The 22778-nt window shown below is 39.3% G+C and overlaps 2 protein-coding genes across 10 annotated transcripts in view; both read right to left on the bottom strand.

Annotated features, from left to right (window-relative positions):
• Positions 1–354: 354 nt before the first annotated feature.
• Nuak1 (Nuak family kinase 1) lies at positions 355–22761 on the bottom strand. Of its 5 annotated transcripts, none has more exons than XM_070297261.1 (15): positions 22413–22761; positions 16602–17055; positions 15409–15629; positions 14751–14863; positions 14270–14469; positions 13539–14009; positions 12799–13306; positions 11618–12725; positions 11181–11516; positions 10740–11107; positions 10303–10593; positions 9379–9548; positions 1844–5495; positions 1127–1746; positions 357–829 (listed from the first exon to the last, which is right to left on the bottom strand). In XM_070297261.1, the coding sequence occupies exons 4-15, from the start codon at positions 14846–14848 to the stop codon at positions 822–824; spliced, it is 7830 nt and encodes a 2609-aa protein (XP_070153362.1). In that variant the 5' UTR covers positions 14849–14863; positions 15409–15629; positions 16602–17055; positions 22413–22761; the 3' UTR covers positions 357–821. The 5 variants fall into 5 exon arrangements, with proteins under 5 accessions (XP_070153364.1, XP_070153362.1, XP_070153360.1 ...); XM_070297259.1 differs by lacking the exon at positions 16602–17055 and adding an exon at positions 19643–21737 and having other exon boundaries at positions 22069–22761; XM_070297262.1 differs by lacking the exon at positions 16602–17055.
• The window catches only part of LOC138933961 (forkhead box protein J3), a 71579-nt gene continuing 71025 nt past the window's right edge, over positions 22225–22778 (bottom strand). For all 5 annotated transcript variants that reach the window (XR_011447063.1, XR_011447064.1, XR_011447065.1 and 2 more), the window contains exon 7: positions 22225–22234. The gene's annotated coding sequence lies outside the window, so the exon portion shown is untranslated. The remainder of the gene's footprint in view (positions 22235–22778) is intronic.

Genomic DNA, 22778 nt, shown 5'->3' on the forward strand with positions numbered 1-22778 from the left:
TTTGAATCGCAATCTTTGAGTCAGAAAGGAATGCACGATGTATATCTAAAAAAACAAATAGTTTTAAAATTTCACATACACACTGATTTTTCTCCAGTTATAAGAAAGCTAGTCATGCGAAGCACGATTTTGATTATTCTTTGACGACATAATTTAACAATTGTTTATACATATCTTTTCACAACAAAAAAACATAGAAAATCTAAAGCTTTTATATTTTACGTGAGTGTACAGTGCACTCTCTATTATAACTATGTAATAAAAATTTTTATTTCAACATTTAAATCGAATTACAAACTCGAAATTCTATAACGTGAAAAATATAAGTTTCTCGAAAACTAGAAAATATATATCTACATTTAATTATATAATAAAGTTTGATTAAGTTTCTTCCTTCACGTATATAACATATAAAATAGTTTCTGAAAATTATCAATTTTCGGCGTCTCGAGATCCGAGCTCGCTAGAAAAATGACTCGCTAATTCAGTCAAAAATCTTGCTTATAACCGAACATCAATTATACTTCAATATGATGTATTCGTTTAATGTTTCTTAGTTCCATCTTTACTGTCGTCGCGATTATTTCATCACCGTGACAAAGAAGCGCGAGATACTTTGACGCGCAATGAGATTCACTCTTTCATATATTTTAAATCTATATTATATAAAATCGTTGTATAATAGTAAGACGCCGCGTTTTCTTCTGTTTGGTATATTATTCTTATATTATTCTCTATCTGAATTAAAAGTCAGTTCTATTCCGTAACAGACATATCTGTAATTATCGAGGATACCTCTCTCGTTTCATTGAAATGTTGCATTATGTTTCTGAAAAAGGCAAATTTTTTATGCAGTCGCAATTATATCCTACAAATTAAAACAGAGAATATGTGAGTTTAAAAGAGAATTGAAAACAGATTATATATTAAAAATTATAGTTTCGTAATCTTCGAAATTAGAGACTTGAAGTTGATGAACAATCAGAATAAAAAAAAATTTCTGCAATATGTATTTAGGAATTCAACGATATTTGAAAACGGATGTCTATATAATTTGTTTTTCATTTTACTGATCTTTCAACGAGAATCATTTAACGCGTTTATTCAATATATCCTTTCTGCTCACCAAATAGTTTGCTGTTCCCTTCGGCGAGTTCCACATCCGCCATTTTATCAGTGTAAGATTTTTGCCTGTCAGCGCCGAATTGCGACAGATCTGCGATATTGCCGTTGTTGTGATACCCATTCTCGCATCTGCCTAAATATCCATCCAGCAACGGCGATCGGCAAGTGTCGCGCGGTGACAGATAATCAGGATTGCTCGGTAACAGGATCTCCTCGTAGTACTCCACACTTTTTGGCTCCAGACCACCGACGGTGGAGCCATACTTCCTCGGCAGAGTGGTCGATGTGTTTCTACCGCAATAAAAATCCGCCGTTGTACAGCCGTCGTTCAGGGACGATCTCGACATAGTGGTATTCTTGTATCCTGAGACCGCGAGATCGTTATCAGCGATGACATCTGTACTATGATATTTGACGCGCGACGCGGACAGATCCAAAGTCGGCGACTTCATGTATCTCTTCGGGGAATCGTACGAGGAAGACGGCAAGTAATGATCGTAGAGAGACTTCGCCTCCGGACTGTGATGGCCGTGCGACGACACATCGCTATATCTCTCTCGGTCGACCGGCGATTTTCTGCAGGATATCTCATCGCCGTATAAACCATATCTATTGTCCGACCTATGAAACATAAACGTTAAATATGAATTTCTCTTTATGTAAAAAGCTATTAATAAATAAATTGTTATATAGATCTAAAGTTTTGCAGTATATTTACTTCGTCTTGGAAACACCATAGTTGTATAATCTACTGCGCTCTCTTTCCCTAGAGCTATTGAGGCTGAATCTCCTGGGCAGAGTCGCGCTGGTCACTCCCGGTGGTGGCGCCGTTAGAGACGGCCTCTTCCGATCGTTGAACCTCGAGTAGAAACTGCGTCTTCGTATTCGATCTATCACCGACTCCGAACTGTCGCCGCGCATGTATAGAGAATACGACGTCGGCGATGTTGGCGAGTACAGTAGCGGCGAGTGCAAATCGCCGCGATTGTGATTCAGATCGGCCGAGCAGATCGACCAGGAATCGAAGCTCTCCGGTTCTTCGGGCGAGAACATCTCGCTGGTCAGGCATTCTTCCGATGGCGACTCTTTAGCCATCTTAGCGTTGTCCGTGTCGTTGATCTCTTTAGGCAGATCTATCGCACTCTCACTCGGCTTTTCGCTTACCGAGTCAAACGTCGAATAATCATCGACTGTTTGTGAGCCCGAACAATCGTTTTGCGATTCCATGTGATTCTCCATAATCCTGACGCATTCTGTGACTTCTCGTTTCAGTTCAGCAACATCCTTGGCACGCAAGGGCTTATCGATAATGATCTTGTTACCTGTGATATTGGCATGATGCGTCATCTTCGATAGACACTCTATCAGTTTGTCGCCACTCTCCGCTACAGAAACGTCCGTCTTGGACGATCCAATGACGGGATTCGCTTTAGGCGATCCGGACTTGGGCGAATCCCTCTTTGGAGTCGCGTGTCTGAATGTATGCTGCGGTATCTTAGACAAGTCGAGTTTCAGACCTGCTCTGCTCGGCCGATGTTGTTCCGGCGATTGTTTAATCTGATTGACATTAGAATTCAAAGCATTCTGAAGCACGGAACTCGTCTGATCGATGCACGACAAGTTCGCATCAAACTTTTTCGGTCTAGCTTGGTTTTCCGTAACATCGACTTTGGACGATGTATCTGTACTTTGCATAAGATGTTCGCCAGTAAGATCGTCAGACTTCGCAAACGACGTTTTCTGAACGTCCAATTCCGTCTGTTTCAAACAGGATGATTTTGCAGTGGTCTGATCGTCGAAATTGTTTCTTTTGATCGAATTTTGTGCCATAACATTCGATGGCTCGGGACTCCTCTCCTTCTTTATTACGAGTTTCTTCTTCGCCAATAACTTTGACGATTTCTCCTTCTCATCAGACTTACTCTCCGAACTATCGGACGATTTCTTCACGACCTTCTTCACAACGCGCACTATTCTCTTTTTCTTAGTGCCGTTGATATCGTCTTTTTCCATGCTCTCTTTCGACTTCACCGGTTTCTTGGTCTTTTTATCGATATCCTCGCCTTTTTCAATTTTTGCGATAGATCCGTTCTTGCCCAGAGAACTAATATTTTTCTTGGTCTTCATCAGTTTCTTGTCTTCGCCACTAATAATGGACTCTGCGTGTTTATTATCTACGATTCTCTGAGAATCTGATTCGTCCAATAATTTTTTCGACGACTCTGCTTTCTGTAACTTTGTTTTATCCACAGAGGAGTCCAATTGTACAATTTGTTCTGGCGTTCTTTTAAGCTCCCTCGATTGCTTTTCCATCAAAGATCTCTTCTCTTTAACGATCGACTCTTTTTCCCTCGGCTTTTCCTTGGGCGGCGATCTCTTGCATTCATTCGTCACCTTCTCTGGCGATTTCTTATTCTCCGGCATCTTTTTCCCCGATTTGTTCTCGGCTCTGGCAAACTTGGTCGGTATTTTGCTCGTTGCACTATCTTCCTCCGATTCGATCGACTTGGCACACTTGGGCGGGCTTCTCTTCAGTCTGCTCATAATCGCGTTCTGCGACCGGCCGCCGCCATTCTGCTTCGTGTCCGCGTTCGTCTTGAACAGCCCCAACATCGACGTCACTCGTCCCTTGGCGGATGGCACGCTTTTCACATCAGCATTCTTGTCTGACGACAGATTCTCCACACTCTGCGTTCTCTTCACGCCTGTTGATTCACCAGAGGGACACGTAATGGGCGGCGCCGAGCCCTCGCATTCCTTCCGATCATCGCCATTCATCATCGTCGACTTCGCGTTCGCCGTCGTCTCGTCGTTTACGCGCAATCTCTCCAATTTCTTTTCCAACGAGTGCAAGAAGCCGCTCTTCGCGCCGGAAGCACGTTCCACCTTCGCTTTCTCCTTGTCCTCGTTCTTGGACTTGGCCTCCGAAGAAGAGGAAGAAGCGGAAGAGGCAACAGCGCTGTCCAGTTTATCTCTTTGCAACGTGTTCATCTCGTTTTTCTGCTCCTTGCAGATTTTCTCGTCCTTCGCGCTCTCACTTTCTTTGTTCTCGCTCTTTCGTCTCATGAATCGTGATTTCCGGCGCTCGTTTTCTGCCGCTTTTTGCGCCTCCTTCTCTTTCACATATTGACTTTCCTCTCGCGGCGTGTCAAAAAAATCTGGTCGCAGGAAGCGCGAGATCCGATGTTGTTTAGGCTTCTGATCTTGTTTGTTGTTGTTCTTCGGCTCGATCTCCTTGCTACTACTTCTGAAGAACTTACTTAATATTGATCTTTCCTGATTTGCATTTCCAGCTAGCGCATCCTGCGAACCGGTGAATGACTTCCTGCAATCCGCGCTCACGCTCGGCTCTCTGGTCAATGAACCCGAACGTAATCTGAGACTCGGGATGCAACTACGTCTCTTGGACATGATGGAATTTGCCGATGACGAGTCCGGGGATGAGACGGTGATCAATGCCTCCTTATCGCACTTATCCGTGTCCCTATAATTGCAGCTGAGATTCGGATTGAATCGTTGCGGTGTTAGGTTCTTTAGTTTCGATTCCTTAATCAGATTCTCCGCCGCTAGCAAGCGACTCTCGAAACTCATGGACGGATGATCGGACTTGCCGATCGATTTGCTCGTATAATCACCCAGATTCGACGACGATTCTGTGGGCGAAGTCTCGCAGGATCTGGCTGACACGCCGCTTGAAGTAGTAGTGGTGTCGATCAGATTGGCGTTTGAATTGCACACGGATATCGACGTACCTTCCGATACAGAGCCGTTCTCCGCGGCGTTATCGGTGTCCTCCTTGCAACCAGATACGAAATACGCGTCGTCGCCGGGTTCCTCCTGGATCTTGTCCGTTGTCCTATAATTGTAAAAATTATCTCGTCTCACGTTACCAACGACGCTCGATCTAGTCGACTCCTTGTACTTCCGTCCAAGGGTCATCACGTGCTTCGGTAGCGGCGTCAGCAATTTGCCATCATCATCGTCGTCATTGTCGTCGAACAAACTGATACTTCTCCGCGGTGAATGTCGCTCTGTCGATCTGGACGGCTCCAATAAACTGTTAGTCCTCCTGATAGCACTCCGATCGAGCGATCTGCACCTGTACTCGGTCTGATCGGACGTCGCCGACTGCCGTAATTTCGCAATCTCGCCAATCAGATTCCTCGTTGGCGACCGACAGTATCTGCTGCCGTCGCGCGGTACGGACGGCGAGCGCGGTATTGAATGTCGAGTCTGCTCGATAAATTGCCTGCTCAATCTGCGCGCCAAGCTAGGAGTGAAATTGTGCTCCAGCGACTCTCGTGCGTCTTTCCTGACTTGAGCCGTCGTTTCCGCTTCTACATCTCGCTCGCGAACTTCCTCTACTCTATCTGAAAGCAATCGAAACAGGGTCTATGCACATTCCGCATGCGTGTGTGCGTGTGTGTGTGTGTATGTGTATTATGTGGCAATTAGATATTATTATGTGGTGTAGGACAGTTGCGTAAGAATATTCTTACAAGTCAGTATATTTACATTCCTTTATTTCTCTCTACATACATAAATCTTTTTTATAAAATCTCTGTCGAAAAATGTAATAAATAAAATAAAACATAATATTCCTTTCCATCTCTCATTCAAATTTTGTCAAGCGTCTTCTCAAAAACGGTTCCACATATTGCCTATATATAGGATAACTGCACTCGCCTTCGTCAATGAATATTTTCAAGTCATGGAAGCTCTCTAAAACGTGACTCTATTACGCTCTCAATGTGACATCGATGACTTAGAATAGTGGAAGATTTCGAACTAATCTTATATAAGGAAATCACATATAAATAATGGCTCTTTGAAAATATGCATCAACGATACTATAACAATAGCATACACACATACATTGCCTTTCCTTACATGTAGGTATTACAGAAAATTAAAAAGTATATACTCATTTAACAGTGATCATGCAAATAAGACGCTTTTATAGATTTCAAGTAACATAATAACGATATGTAAAATAAATCAATGTAATATATATACTATATATAATGTATATATAATATATACTATAAAAAATTTATTCTATATATAATATATACTATAATATGTATTATATATATTATATACATATACACACATATAAATAAAATATACTCCTAAATCACAATATGTTAAATGAGTAGACTTAGAACAAGAAGTAGTGCCACAAAGAGGGGAATAGGGAGATACATAATATTAAATACAATATATATAAATATATATAAATATATATATATAAATATATATATATATATATATATATATATATATATATATATATATATATGCATTATATCAAAGCATGCGGAGACAATGTGAAGTAATACAAACGCTGTTATTTAAACTCTTAAAAACACAACAAATATCAGCCATTTCAGACAAGAAGGTTAGCTTCCGCTTGCACAAAAAAAAAGTATACAATCACTTCGATTTCTTTTCTGTTTCTTCTTCATCAAATATCTCTCGCTAACCATGTAACACATAGAAAATTCTATCTCTCTCGTATAACAAAGTTATTCTCAAATTCTTAAAACATGGCAACAAGTAACTTATCTATCAACGATTTTTGCGAGCCAGGTTTCGGTATGATTTATTCCATAATGTTGTACAAAATATCGTATCACATTTACAAATTTATCATCATTCGCTGAAACATAAGAGCTTTCGCGAGTTACGCGATCGTGGCATTGCTTAAAGACTACTGACTCACTTCACCGATTCAATACGCATCGTCATGCGTGTATGCTTTCCCATTTATTTTTATATATCGTTTTATGCAAATAAATACATATACATGTATCCGGAATAAATCATACCAAAGATAATCCGGAAGATCCACAGGAACTCTCGCGAGCAGGATGTCTGATCTCGTTCAAGACGCACGCGTGAAGAGTTAAGTGTTAAATGTGTATATCGTAATCATCGTATAATGCAAGAATGTCCACACAATTTGTCTTCCCTTGGTGTGACGGAAAAATTGTACCGTATTTCGCCGGCCACAAATCGCTGCGATCATTCTATGCGGTAACATCAGACAGATCGACGATGTTCGAGAAAGACCTCGACAAGAGTGTGCGTTTACCGAACGGTTCTTTTTTTTTCTTTCTCGATATCATGAGATTGCCTGTGACTTTATCAGTGTCACATAAAACACTTTGAGTGAATTAGGGAAATATAGACATTAGTACCTAACTTGGTTTGTGTCTACTGGGGATTACCGTCTGCCCGCCTACGTAGAGTCACTCGCACGGTCGCTGCAACAACCGTCAATAAAACTGTCAATCAACGTATCACAAAACGACGCCACTGTATAGATTTTTCTAAATTATATCTCCGATAATAATTGTTTGCTAACTTGTTGACCAAATACGACGATCTTTTTAACATGTATATCCGCGTACAAACAGGGTCTTCTTTCTTATCTTTCTTATCTTTTTTTCTATTAATATAATCTCTCCATATAATTTACAAAAAAAGTTATACTCTCTTTAAAATAGAGGTTGTAAACATTTTTTTTTAAATAAGCTAATTTTTTTTTAAATTATCATTTTTTTTTAATTATATATCTATTTTGTATAAATTATATGTATTGTATCAAAAACAAATAGAGAATATTTGTAACGTTGAATAAGAAGAATCGATATTTCGAAGTCCCTGTCGTTTAAATTAATCAAATTGATTAAGCCGAACAATCGTAAAATTCAACTACTATTAGTTTTTTTTTTTTTTTTTTTTTTTTTACGCTAACAAACAATTATTTTTATTACTGATTGAAGAGTCGACGATAGACGTAAATTAATGCATAAACTTGAATTAAATATGGATTTCAGTCTTTGGATAGTAAAATTGAGACTCTTGTTTGTATATTGTATATGGATATGTATGCAGAACATGCTCCAAAAATATTTAGTGCGTACACTAGATAAATAAAATAAATAAAAAAAAAAAAAAGAAAGAAACTGCTACTACATTGTTATGAGATAATGGAAATCAACAGCAGCAGTGCATCGCAACAGCTATGGCATATTACGAGGTTCTATGTCAGGCAAAGTGAGTTCGCAATTTATTTGCTATGTCTCTTTAATTTACTAGAGGACAAAGTGTTTCTGCCTTTTAATCTTTTTTTATTTAATTTTTTTTTTACTTTTCAAACAAACAAATATATATATGTAATTTATATTAAATATAATACATATTAATTTTGCAAAACAACGCGCATTAGACAAACCTTGTAACTTTTATGCTTGGATAAGTAAAAAAAAAAGTTCTAAGAAACAAAAAAGTTTATTTATAAATAAATGCAATTAGAGAGATGGCTATCCTGAATGAATAACGCATGCAAACAAACTTTCGAGAATACATGAAATCTAAAAATAGTCGTAAAGAATTTGTTTTATTATTTAATGATTTTTAAAAATATATAAATTATTAAATAATTTTTCTTTATCCATCTTTTTGCATGTGTGTCGAAAGAGAATACAAATGACAATAATTTAATATCATTTTAAAAAACCGATCGACATTATTTCTATATTATTTCGCTTACTTATATATAGTATAACGCGAATTAAATATTCAAATTTATAAAATCATTAATAAAAAAAGATACGCAAAAAGATACATCACGCATATATACCCATCTCTGCCAAACATAAACCGTAATTAATCTACCGTGTGTTAGTACCAAAAATTGCAAAACACCGTCAGGCAAGAAATCAAAAAATTAACTTATCGAAAGGAATCAAAAAAAGAAAAAAAGAGAGAAATAATAGGTAAAAGTAAACAGAAAGATGTGCTCTGTCTATCAACGACTCGACAACAGCTAGGTACTAGGAGATGCATACTGAATACCATCCAGCATTTTTTCACAAGGCTAATAAGTTTAACTAGTGACAAAGTAGCATTGATGACTGCAGCGATTCGACAGAAGCTTCCTCATCATATATAATCAGTGTATAATCAGACCAGATCTAATTAAATATATTAGAAAATAAGAGGCAGATTACAAATAAAAAAAAGATTGCGAAAAACTTCAACTTCTGCGAAACGCGCGAGTCAACATTCTACAACATTGAATATTCGTACGTACAATTCGTAGTGAACCTTGATCGACAACGACAGCATTTAAATCATTTGGAAAAAAATTTCAAATTTTCAATGTGACCTTATTATGATTTGCTTTCGCGCATATCAAGGTACCACGTAAAATTGTAAAATGATTGTACTACACTCTCTTACCTCTTGGCAACGTATTGCTCCCGATTTCAAAGACGCTTTCCCTGGAAGGTGTACTGCGCGATCCGGGGCTGTTCGGAGTTCCGGGATTGGAAGTGCTGGCGGAGTCTCTTCTCGAGAACACATCTGCGTCGCGACTCAAAGAATGTTTAAACTGCGATTCCGAGAGTCGCCTGTACGCACGAAAGAAAAACAAAACGACAAAATATCACTTCTATGTAAGAATTATAAATTAATTTTTGAGGATTAAAACGCAAATATTTGAAAAAGAAAACTAGGAAAAAAAAATATTCACATCTAAGACATTCGCGATATAAGAGTGTGCAAAATAAGTCAGAGACTATGAAGGCGAAATCAGTACTGGCAGTAAAAGGTAGATGTTGGCAAGAAGCAAGGGGTGTCAGCCGTATGCAGTTTGATCGCAAGTATTTCGGGCTTGTTTATTTTTTGCAACGTGTACACGCTATTCTCAGGTGTCTTCGTGTGAGCATGTTAAGCCAAAGTGGGCGAAATTAGGTTGATTGGCACAAACATGTACACGTATAAATATGCGATCTAGTTTCTTTAACCTGCTCTGTGTCCAATTGCGATCTCTGTTTCATTTTTTTGCGTTCCCTATTACTTGTATCTCGGCTAACAGGCGCGTGTTACACTACGTTTTATTACAAATCTCTTTCTGAACAATGGGACTCACGTAGTCATGGTCCGTGTTTCGACATAGCTCTCGTAGCTTGCACAAACAAGCATAAAAATTATCAACGTCGTCGTTAAAGTTAAAGATTCTTAAATAATCGATCAATCGTTAATAAAAGTCTTATCGAGAGCTCAATGTTAAGTCTCAATACGTTTGTTAAATCCAAGCTAAAAATGATCAGAATATTCGCGCGCGCAATGTAATATAAGAACAGCGAAATCGCGTATATTTACCTAGATAACGGTTTGTTAAGACCCCAAAACGCTTGCGTTGGTTGAGAGCCGAGTCGACTAAACAATCTGGTACTCGGGAAACCAGCGGGTCGATTGTCATCAACGTTGAGTCGTTGCGTCAAACTTCGCACTCTAGATAATAAGGTCGAAAATAGATTTTCGGCCGTCAATAACTCGAAACCGTCGTCGTCGTCGTCCTCACCGGACGACAAGCTGTCGGCGTGCTCGGTCGACTGCCTAGACGGTCGCGAACTCCTCAACCGATGCATATGTCTTTGCAACAGATCCTCGCTGTCGAAAAGACAAGATTAAAATGCACTCAAATTCGAATTTATAAAGCAGCTTTGAGCTGATGCTGATGAGTATAATTGTACGTTCATACATACATAAATTTGATAGATTGTTTATCAGATTATTTGATAAACTGTATCCTTTACCCGTGCAACGAAGAGAAAGGAGATTCGTCCTCGCTAGCGTCTGACAGGAGAGAACTCATTCTTCTCGGTCTACCAAATCGGGATCTCAACGGATTAGTGCTCGTCGGTGTACCGGTCTTGCTCTCCGGTTCCAAACTACCCGATCTAGGAGTGACATAACCGCCGCCCTCCACTGCGATAGGAATTATATACTCCCTAGGACTTTTCCTGATAGGTTCCGGACCCACTGTTGAGCCGAGAGCGCTGTCCGTGTCCGAATCGGCAGTCGATTGGCGCGATAGGGAGCCCGATCGCTGAGACATAGATTTCTGGAATATCGGTGGTTTAAGTGGCGGTGTAGTCGAGTGCTGCTCAGATCCCATCTCCACCTATATGTTTTGCAAAAGCAAGAGTTAGTTTCGTTATATAAACTAAAAAAAATATGTGCTTAAAGAATCAAACCTGAATTGGTATAATTCTCTCTATTGACGGTGTAGCTTGATGTCCACTTTCCGGTTCTAAACTCGCGCTCCTATTTGCGCGAGGCAACCCCACCGCGGCGACTGGAAATGCCACCTCCGATCTCTGCGTTCGCAGTTTCTGTGGCTGAAAAGCATCGATCTTAGCTTCTACCTCGGATTTAAACGCTACGGTTTCCGGCGGCTTAACCCCGGATAACGTAATTTCGGCTTTGCTAGTTTTTCGCCTAGGCAACGTTGCGCTCTTTAATATTATCTCCATTTTACTCGACATCTTAGGTTCCTCCAATTGCGAATTTTTGATAGCAGTGCTAGTTATCTATTAAAAAAAAATAAAAAGAAACAAAAAATCAAATGCGAACCGATGCGTAATAGATAATCGATAGAATACGCTAACGATAGTGTTAATATCGCACTTACAGTTGCTTCCGATGTCGCCGATTTGTCGTCGAATTTTGTCTCGATTGGCGTGGAGACGGAGACGGTGGCCGATCGCATGTCATTCGATGCGACTTGTATCTTCAATCCGAGCTGTTTCTTGGGGTCCGAGCTTTGAAGCGATATTGGCGGCGAACCATTCAGCTTTCTTTGCATCGGAGGTTTACCGATCGCGCCGCTAATAATATCAAGGGCGCGTTTCTTCGCTTCATCTTGCTTATTCAATCTATCGTCAGCGGTCGCGATCTCCTGACCTCCTATCGTCTGCTTTTGTTCCGTTTCCTTCTCGCTCTTCTTGTCGGTTGGCACATCGATAATAACTTTAGACGCGCTGACCTTTGCAGGTGATGTGGTTATGGAAGAGAGGCTAGCCTTCCGTTCAAAGGCTCGCTTTGCACCTCCCACGTTAACACCAGGAATAAATATCTTCTTAGGTTTTTCGTTTTCTATGGTAGACGCCAGCTGATTGAATTTCTCGGCGGTCTCGAATATCTTTGAACGCCGTCTTTCGACGGGTTTAGTTGCGGGTGCACTTATCACTTCGTTCGACAATTCGGAGTCCAAAGAGAGAGCCTTCTCTTTGAGCTTCTTAAAGTCGTTCTCCGTTGGTTCGAATTGCAGCATATCTTGCGACAAGTACGCTTCATTTTTTATACTTGTATCATTTTCGTTTGACACTTTTGATTCCAAGGTATCTGATTTTTTGTCAAGCTGCATCTCATTCGTTTTATTCGCGCTTTCCGAAGCAGTATTTGCATCTTCGTATAAACTTTTGCTAAGAGACTTGGTATGCTTTTGTTGAGATTTATCTTCGTCATTGCTAATCTTTTGATTAATCTCATATATTTGCTGAACGTTCTCAGCGGACATTAGTTTGCCTGATTGTTCGCATTCGCTCATTAATGGTGTTTTACTCCTTTCCTTACTCGGCGATCTCTCTTTTGATTCTTCGATCAGCTCTAAGCAAGCCGCTGCGCCTTCCGCTCTATCAAAATCAACAGTCTTACTCATAGGAACAGTTATAATAGCTGCAGACTCCATCTCCATTGCCTCTTCCGATATAGAATTTGGAATTGGAGCCGAATGATGCCTAAAAAATAATATTTATCGATGTTATATTCTTTCAGTTAAATCTTAATCAGAAAATAATTCCAGTTATCTACCTCGACACAGATCTATACACTCTGGATTCTCTCTCATCCGGCTTCTCTTTCCTTCTGGACCTCTCTTTTCTCTTCACCCCCGCCGCGCTCGTCTCGTCCATCGACGGTGTTGTCTCCAGCTTTCTCTTAGCATCCCCGGCCGCGGAAGACCTTGGTTCCTCCTCGAACAACTCCCTTATTCTTCTCTCGGAATTATTTTGATCAAGTTCCATCAAGCTACCAACCGAATGGCACCTGGTAGGTACTAGCGTTTCGGAAGACATATTATTCGCGACATCTCCGCCCGCTTGCTGATCGCCCACCAACAATTTCTCGGCGCTAGCGGATTGTGGCACCAGTGAGAGCAACAGATCCAAACGTACAGGAGTCTGAGCCGCCAGATCTTCAGCGATATCGAGACAATTCTGCTCGTAGCCCTCATTCACCCACCAGTGAGTGCAGATTTTCTCGATATCGGCACGTCTGCCGGGACACACTGTGAGCATCTCCTTTATAAGTGGCGAGGCGGCTAAAGGAGAAGAAAATCAAAGTAAATAAAACAATCCAAATATGATAACCAACCACTTTATAAAAATCCCGCAAATTAAAAATAATTAATAAAAATTTTTTTTCTGAAACATACTGGCCTTTTCTAATTTTCTAATTCTAGAAATTCGAATTTCTCGATGTAGCTATTTTGTTACGTCCTTATTTACAGGGCACGTGTCTCAATACGCGTTCTATATGAGCATTATACTTACGAGATGGCTTCTTGGGCTCAAAGTAATCGGATTGAGAGATCTGTTTGACTAGTCGCTTGAAATTAGACCCATCGAAGGGCATAGCACCGTAGACCAACGTATACAGCAGAACACCTAGACTCCAGCAGTCCACTTCCGGTCCGTGATAAGGAGTTCCCTTCACGATTTCCGGACTCGCGTATAACGGACTGCCGCAAAATGTATTCAACAATCGTTGCTCATCGAACACATTCGAGAGACCGAAGTCGGCTATCTTGGCGTTCCCGACTTGATCCAACAAGATATTCTCGAGTTTCAGATCTCTGTGGCAGATTTTGTGTTTATGGCAATAAAAGACGGCAGTGGCGATCTGCCGGAATATTCTCCGAGCTTCGTGTTCGCTTAAAACCTTGCGTTCACTCAAATAGTCATACAATTCACCACCCGCTGCGTATTCCATCACTAATACCATCTTTTCTCTGTTTTCGAATACTGTAAGAATATATAACGAAATATAACATTAATTCGAAGGATCTCGTTAGATTATATAAAGGATTGAAAAGCATAAGCGCAAGTTTCCATCGAAATCAGTTAATTCTAGCTGTAATTTAATCGATTCTCTTTTCTATTAGCTCAATTCGTCAGCTGTCATGTAGCCAAAAAGGAGGATTTAATCGTGATCAGTTACTTCATTCGTATAATGAAGATCACACTTATAAATCGTGACATGTTATCGTATTCCAAAATCTTACCCTCGTAAATGTGAATGATGTTCGGATGTTGAACGCTCGACATGATCTGTATCTCCCTTCGTATTCTGATCAAATCGGCTTCCGTTTCTATTTTGCATTTCTTAATCGTCTTTATTGCCACCTCCTGACCAGTTTCCTTGTTTATTCCTAATTGCACTTTGCCGTAAGTGCCCTGCCCTAATTTCTTTATGATATCAAATCTGTAAGAGATATTTAACGAGGTAAATAATCTGGCTGTTAATTTGTAATCTAATCATAAATTACATTGTTTAATTAATTGTTGTATCAAATTTTATCTAACTTAAGCTATCATCAATTATAGACTCGGAAAATTATTCTAGTAATTTATTTATAACAATTTTTATCAGAATCTTTCTTAATTTCTTTTTTTTAAGTTGTGAAAGCATCTTTGTACGCGAAAAAGTAGATTACGCGACTCTTTGTTTAACTCTTAAATCAGACTAGCATTATTTACATCTACCTTTGTTTCAATTTCCGTTTGTGATTATGAAGCCGCACGCCACCCGTGCTCTCCATCCCTCCCATTATATTATGTATACTTGCTTCTCCGACAACCATATTGCCTGCGTTTATCTGTGAAAAGAAAAACAAATGACAAATTCTAATATATTGTAAAAAGAAAAAAATTTTATCCGTATCTTATAATTGTTATAATCAAAGTAAACCTGGATATTTTTCTCAATCAAACTTTTGTACATGGATCATACATTCTCTATTATATATATTGTATCACAATAATAATAATGACAATAAAAATAATAATAAACTGTTATGTAATGCACTAAATGCGAAGGTTTCAAATTATACGTAACATATATTAATTCTACATTTGACGTCTCGCTGTTGAAACTTATGTTAGAAACGATTTCGGAGTAAAATCCGTATGAATTTTCCGGTAAACGACCAACGGCATTTTGATTCCATCTCGAGCGACGAATTTCGAGCTACGCTAGCGTTTTTTTATTGAAACATGATTCTTTCTCATTCTATCTCTCCCTCTTTTTTTTTTTTTTTTTTTTTGTCGCTTCCTGCCTCCCAGGCGGAACCGCCGGCGCGGACGCTCTCGTAAACGAGGATGACAACGATATAGAGACTAGCTATAGCCGTCAGAGTCTTACATTAGAAAATGAAGAAGGCGAGAGTGCGAGAAGGAAGAGAGAATGCGGTGAGTTTATTTTGGGCGTCGAAACACTAGTGTATGCCGACCCGTCGTCGGTAGGTTTCTTCTCTCTGCGCTGTCTTCTAGTCCTCTCTGCACGTACCGAAGACTCCTCACCGCTAATTTCCTAAATTCCTCGGGGAAATCCTTCAAAGAAACCTCCACGCACTTTCAAACTCTCTGTTCACGAAACACATTCCAATTAAATATAATCCAATTAAATATAATATACTTCAATTAAATATAATAACCGTTTGAATTTTCAATCAATTTTATATATATAAAAATAATGGGAATTATATGTATCTCATGTGATGAATTCAATATAAGAGAATAATAAAGTATAAAAGAAATTAGCAAAAAAATCAACGAGATACTATTATACATATAATATTTGATTTAAGGAAAAAAAATAGAAAATCGTAAAAGTAAAATTTTCCTCAAAGAAAAGAGAGCGATCATTTCGCTGTTGCAATTTATTAAAATATGAGTCGTTTTCACGATGTATAATGCCAGTTTGTTCAATATATACACGTTAACAAACTCAAGTGACTCTAAATAACTCAGCTCCTACCGCACGTGACTATCATGCTACGAAACTGTCGTTAATCTCATTCCGGGACGATTAATGGAACTAGAATAATTGTTACCCGACATCAGTACGAATGATCGCCAACGATCTCTCTCTCTCTCTCCCTCTCTCGTTGTCTCCTACGAGAATTTTTCATCACCAAAATAGCTAAGCGCCCTCGTGGCGCATAAATTACGCCATGATTTCGTCAATGCGCGACAGTTCGTTCGCCAACGAAATAAATCACGAGCACGAATATACGTTTCCGAAGCTCTTGAACAAACCTTGCCAGAGACGTTATCCATTGACCAATTCGCATAGCCTTCTCCGCAAAAATATCAAAAATATCCATATAGTTTCCGGGTTTTATTAACGCGATTATTATTATTATTATTATTATTATTATTATTACACGTTAAATTATAGAAATGAAAAGGAATAATGAACTCGCATACTTAGCGCGAGTAATAATAAGGTACTTTTCATTCTTCGAAATTGTATGAGATAATAAAATATTCGTTTCTCCTCTCCTTATCTCGATTTTGAGGAAAAATTACTTTTTCTCCGAGCAAATTACACACACTGCATTTTCCGCGGTATTGACGGACGGTGCATTCTGTGCACCGAGAGGCGACGACGAGCCGCGTCTGGATGGCGACGTCGTTGTGCGGACCAGACAAGATCCACGTCCGAAAGAAAATAATTCTCCACTTGAGCGGACTACCCGAGTTCTCTGTTCTTTCTCTCTCTCTCTCTTTCTTTGGGACGTCCCTGCGAGACGACGATAGCTCGTCGCCTGGCTATTAATGCACCGCAATATGGATAATGGCTGACTTAAACGCGGCGCCCGTGCTTAGGTTCAGGCGCCTGAACGAGCGATGTACGTCGACCATATCCCTTTCCCCTCGCCTTGGCCATGTGCGAGAGTAACAGCGGCTGCTCCCCTCGGGTGAATGAAACCGAAAAGGCGACGTCGCGATGCGACGTGACATATGGCTCTGCCCCTTCCCTCCACGATTCAGAACATCTTGCCGACTACGATTAAAATACCGAGACCTTTACTCATAATCAAAATATCACGGATATTGGAAAGTCTATGTTTTGTTTGGGATAATTGACGATGAACAAAAAAAAAAAAAAAAAAAAAAAATGCGATATATTTTCTGTCATTTCAGATAAAATAAATATTCATTTTGCGCGTAATGATTTCTATCCCTGCTATTTCTCGTGCTTTTTATACATCTCGTATCACAATAGTTTTATATAGAGTCTTCACAAATCCAATGAAAGGCTTAAAGCCATATAAAATAAAAGAAATTTTTTTCGGGTATCTATAAGTTTACTAAACATAGTGTTCAACGTACATGAATTAGATTAGCAACGTGTAAAATGGAATAATACAAAGATATTATTAAAAAAAGAATTTCTTTTTTATAAAAAAAAAAAAAAAAAAAATAAACGCATTACGAGATTGTAAAAAAATACTTGAGAACTCTAGATTTTTCCAGAGAGTAAAAATACCCTTTCCTAGCTTTAATTATACAATACACTATCAGTTCGAAGATATCTTGCATATAGGGGGAAAGTACGATAAAACCGGGTACTTTTTTGAATTTGTCTTCCTACAAAAAATCTGAGTAAAAAAAAAATTTTTTGTCGACCATTAGTAATCTTTAGTGAAACTTAAACTATGAGAAAATAAAGCTAATTGCTGAAAGAAAAATTTTTGAATATCAAGAATAACAAGAACTTTGTGGTGAAGTCAAAGTATCCGGTTTTGTCCTACGAGTAGGGTCAAACCGGATACCTATTTGAAAATATGCAAAACCGCGTGTAATTACAAAATCTAGATTTATTTTAATCAAAATCAATATAAAGACGTTATCCTATTGACAAAAATCACAAACAAAAATATCCTCTTGTTCGCACACACAACATTGCTACAGAAATTCCTTATTTAACTTTTTAACTTTAGGGGGGGGTCTCAAAAAGATGGTTTTTTTTTTTGTGATTTCTTTTTCCGAACGTTAGTTTTCGTTTTCAACTGCTTTTTGTAGAGACACAAAGTCAGGATAACAGTTCTCTTCCTTTTCATTATATGAAATGTGTAAATACCCGGTTTTGCCCCACCGCAAGAAAAGTAACAAATACGATACGGTTGTATATTTCGTCGTACAAAATGCCGATCAAAACTAATATGATGTACTCTCTAATATATACAGAATGCAATGCCACACTTACCGAGACAGATGCTCTATATACTAGAAAAAATGCACGACGATTCGATTCTTGCCTCCATATCGATCTTTGGGAGGGAGGGGGGGGGGGGGGGGGAAACTTCGAACTTTTATTTAAAAAAAAAAAAAAAAATATGTGCATAGAAGCTCGGTTTGTTTTAAAATAATGTTGGCGTCAATCGACAACTAATAACACAAGTTAGACATAGATAGCAGCCATTATTACGAAAAAACAGGGATACCCGATTTTACCCAATTCCCCCCCCCCCCCCCTATACATAAATCTTTATGTTAAACAATTTATCATACATCTTATAGCAGCATCGCTATTCTTACTTGACGGGTTCTGTCTGCGAGAAAGATTTTTGCCCCATTCATATTAATAATAATAATAATAATAATAATAATAATAATAATAAAAAAAAAAAAGATTCACGGAGATCTCGGCTCGAAACATTATCTCGACTGTCGCCGACGGTATGTACAATTTTTCTGGGACGAGATGAATATCGATATGAATATCGCAGTTTCAAAGGTTTGAAAGACCATCCCTTTGCGCGCATTGAGAAAATGGAACGTGTTCCGGCGCTATCTCTGCCGCGCCTACATATTTCAGAACTTGTCGCATTCATGTCGCGCCCAAGTATAATTTCCTCTCTCGCATCTCCTTGCGTTCCGCTTGTCAAAAGTAACGAGAGAGTCGCTCGTTAACGCGGATCTTCCGCGGAGACTCGTCGTTGATACGAGCAGCCCAATGAACGATTTTATTTCCATCGTGCATCGATGCGTCTTCGAAAAAGTGTCGCGGTTAAATATCTCGCGATTATCTTTCTCACGCATGAACGAACACTGTTTCGCAAGTAGATCACTTTTGCTCCCGGATAATCACAGAAAAGATCGTAATAAGCATTGCTTTTTGCGCTTATTATGTCGCTTTACTAAATCGCGCGGAAAAAAGAAGAAAAAAAAAAAAGGTTATCGCGCACTGATAAAGCGAACCGAAGAGGTCTTTTAATCGGAGTAAGATATGACTTAAGAAATGATGCCTCCCTCATCCAAGAGCGCGAGATTCTAACAATTCGGCGAAAATTCTTCACGGGAAGATTTTCGAAATGAAAACAAGTCCATCTATTTTATTTTATAATATACAATATAAAAGGCGCGAATTTTTTTTTTACTCTTGAACATCTTTCAAAGATTCCTCTACCGACGATTCGCGTACGAATTATACATAAAAATCGATGCTGATCCGACATTAGATAATATATTGACAGAGACGAGAAACCGGTTAACGTTGGATTAATCGGTAATATTCTCAATAAACTGGACAGCAAATATAAATGCGTCACGACCAAGTGGACGGGGGAGGCGAGGGAAGGTAGTACCGAAGAAGAAGAAGTGAAAGCAATTATTTGCGTCCTCGCTGAGATTGGCAGCCTCGCTTCGCTCCCGATACAATCCCGATCGGTCGCCTGCTCGCGTTTACGGTATTTTTAGCGGGACGCGTATATCCGCGTGTAGATAGCAGCAACCTCGAAGAAGGGACTGATGTCCCCCTAATGACTTTCCCGTCTTCTTCTCGATCTTACGCACTCTCTCCGATCCGTTTCCTCGTGCATTTGCAATTTTATATCGAATTTTCTTTTTCATTGTTCGATTTTATTCCATCCGATTCGAATAACAATCACGATAAAATATGTACTTTTATGGAGAAACATACTTGCGTCATCTCCTCTCATTAATGACATTTGTAAATATCAAATATCTTCTTATTCATATCGTTAATGATTGAGAAAAATTAATTCTTGTGGAATATTTAATTGGTATATTTTTTTACATACGAAAGTAACTTATACTGCAATTATCGTGAAATTCTGATTCACGTTATTCCTTGCAATAAAATCGCCATCGGTTTCATCAGGGATGACTAACGCTACGGATTTACCGTTCGATTAACACGGTCAATCGTACAATGCTCCCACTCCCTCTATCTCTTTATCTCTCTCTCTCTCTCTCTCTCTCTCTCTCTGTCTTTGTCTTTCCGGTGAAGGTCAATCCACTGAAGCGTGACGTGTTTAAGGATGTACGTAGAAAACCATGACGTCACGGTACGTGTAGATCGATGCCATCGTGATTCACATCGGTATTATTAAGCGTCGTTATTCTCGGTGACGACGCGTGTTCAAAAACGGTCTGGACGGTCACCGCGGAATCGGCGAGCGGTCTCGCGAGATGCTTTCGCCGGGATGAGCTTTCGGATGCTGCGACCGTCGCGGATTCGTTCGAACTTTGCAATTCTGAGATAGAGATTGAAGGATCTATTCGATGTTATTGACTTTATCGCAATTGAAAATGAGATGTGTGTACATTCGAGAGATTTCGTAATACGGAGAGACTAGATTCAGAAAATCGTATACGTGATAGAACGATCGTGCACATTCGGTAGTATTGAGAGGATACATTGTACGTGTACCGATAAATCGTACATCCAAGATGTATCAAACTTCCATCGCTCGAGAGCGGAGGAACCACGTAACTTAAAGAATCCGACTGTCAATCGGGTCAAATGAAACGTGCGTCCGTATACGTCTGTGCGAACATACATACAGACACATACACATACACAAAACATGTATTGTTTCACGGTATGTAGGTTTCTGCCGGACGAAAATAGCGTCCTCGAAGAAATATCTTTCCGATAAACCATTTACGGGAAAGTTCAGGCGCTCTTCAACTTGCGACTATCCACTATGTACTATGTGTACGAGTACGTGCGTGTGCGTGCGTGCCGTCCTCGTGACAACACAAGCAGGCTCCTCTTTTATCGTTTGGATAATCGCGCGACGCCCACGATAGCAAGAAATCGAGAACTCTTGCGAGGGTGTACATGGATATCTATCGACAACATAAGTTGTGCGTGCAATAAAATTCTTATCTCGTTTCTCCTGATTAATAATAATTTTACGCATTAGTGCGTACATACATTATAATTAAAATGTACCGAGTATATTTTTACTCTCTCTCTCTCTCTCTCTCTCTCATCGTCGTATTTCAAAATATTACGTTATTATTTATTTCAATTATTAAACATTTACAAAAAGGAACATAATGTTGCGCAATAATTGTTACTTTCCTAGGTATATCTTTGTACTCGAGATGGTGGTAGTGTATGTTTGTATTCTGAAGCGAGAAAGATGAAAGAGAGAAAGTATATAAGATAAAATTGCGCCTTGACTTGTAACTGTTTTGCATCGCAGATGTACGGAAGAATCTTATTAATATATCTTTTCCTCGATATTCGCTGCAAACTTAACTTCCTCAACTGTCTTCTATATTCTCCCCATCCATTTCCAAATTTCCGTTCCATTTTCTGATTATTTTGAGTAACAATCTCAATATTTGCATTATCTCAAATGTTACCTGTGCGTATCCTGGATTTATTTCAAATTAACAAGAAAACCGAACATCAGATTTTTCTACCTGGAAAATAACATAAAGTAAAAACATGCATTGTTTCACATAAAATCATCGTAGAATCACTATTGATTGCTCGAGATACTCTTCCTGCTTTTATAAACAAGCTAATAAATTCTTAGAAAATTATAATTTATCTGAATATTAAGTATTTGATTATATCGATGATTTTGTAAGCAAATAGATAGAGAGACTAATGTATTTTAAAATATTATTATTCCCAAATTTTTTTCAACCAACTGGAGATATCTATGTACTACTCTTTCTTTTTCAATTCGCATTAACATATTTTACACTTTTCTTATTTTTCTAATTACTTTAAATATTTTACTCATACCTTTCTAGTCTTTTCTTAATTATTGTTCAACGTCAGACTTTCTTTGCATTTTCTGACCGTTTTCAATTCCCTTATTCGTATAATTTCCCAATTATGAATTTGCTTGACTTTCGCGTTATCATAACTTTCTAGACTCTGTAGCAACGTCATTTCTCCCCCTCTCTCTCTCTCTCTTTCTTTCTTTCTCACGATTCCGCGATTGCAATATAATGATTCGTCGTGAACGTCGCTCGCCCACGACGACGACGTTCAGCTCTGAATGGGAATCGTCGAGGAAGACGCACACGCACGCACACGCTCCCGCCGGCCGCGACTGGCCGGCTAAAAATAGCGGGAATTCGTACCTTACGATGTGAACTCTGAAGCGCGGATAATCCTTTCTCTCTCTTTCTCTCTGTCCTTCCTCCGTTTCATCCGATCGTCCGACCGTCCGTCTTCGCGGTCCTCGAGGAAGTATCCCGATTCGCCAGCGAGCGTATCTCGTCGCACGCGCCAGGGAGCGAGCCCAACAATTTGTCAGCCGCCTGTCACACGGCGATGTCCTTCGCGTTTTTCTGAGCAGTCGCGAAACGCACGGCACGTTTCCACTTCATTTTACCAAACACCCTCCGCGGGACGACGATGACGAGGACGACAGCTCGAACGTTGCCATCGTCTTTATTTACTAATTTTGGACACGAACCGTCGCCGGCAGCGGGCGAACGCACATA

The sequence above is a fragment of the Polyergus mexicanus genome, unplaced genomic scaffold (assembly GCF_030449975.1).
Source record: "Polyergus mexicanus isolate NDT 795.1 unplaced genomic scaffold, iyPolMexi1.0 SCAF_6, whole genome shotgun sequence".
In the NCBI taxonomy this organism is placed as follows: domain Eukaryota; kingdom Metazoa; phylum Arthropoda; class Insecta; order Hymenoptera; family Formicidae; genus Polyergus; species Polyergus mexicanus.

Excerpts from the sequence above, each read along its gene's own strand:
- Nuak1 (XM_070297258.1), bottom strand. The coding sequence starts at position 14,848 with ATGGTTGTCGGAGAAGCAAGTATACATAATATAATGGGAGGGATGGAG. Across the intron at positions 9,549-10,302 it reads CTTAACAAACCGTTATCTAG|GCGACTCTCGGAATCGCAGT; the intron begins GTAAATATACGC and ends TCGTGCGTACAG. Across the intron at positions 5,496-9,378 it reads GAGCAATACGTTGCCAAGAG|ATAGAGTAGAGGAAGTTCGC; the intron begins GTAAGAGAGTGT and ends GATTGCTTTCAG.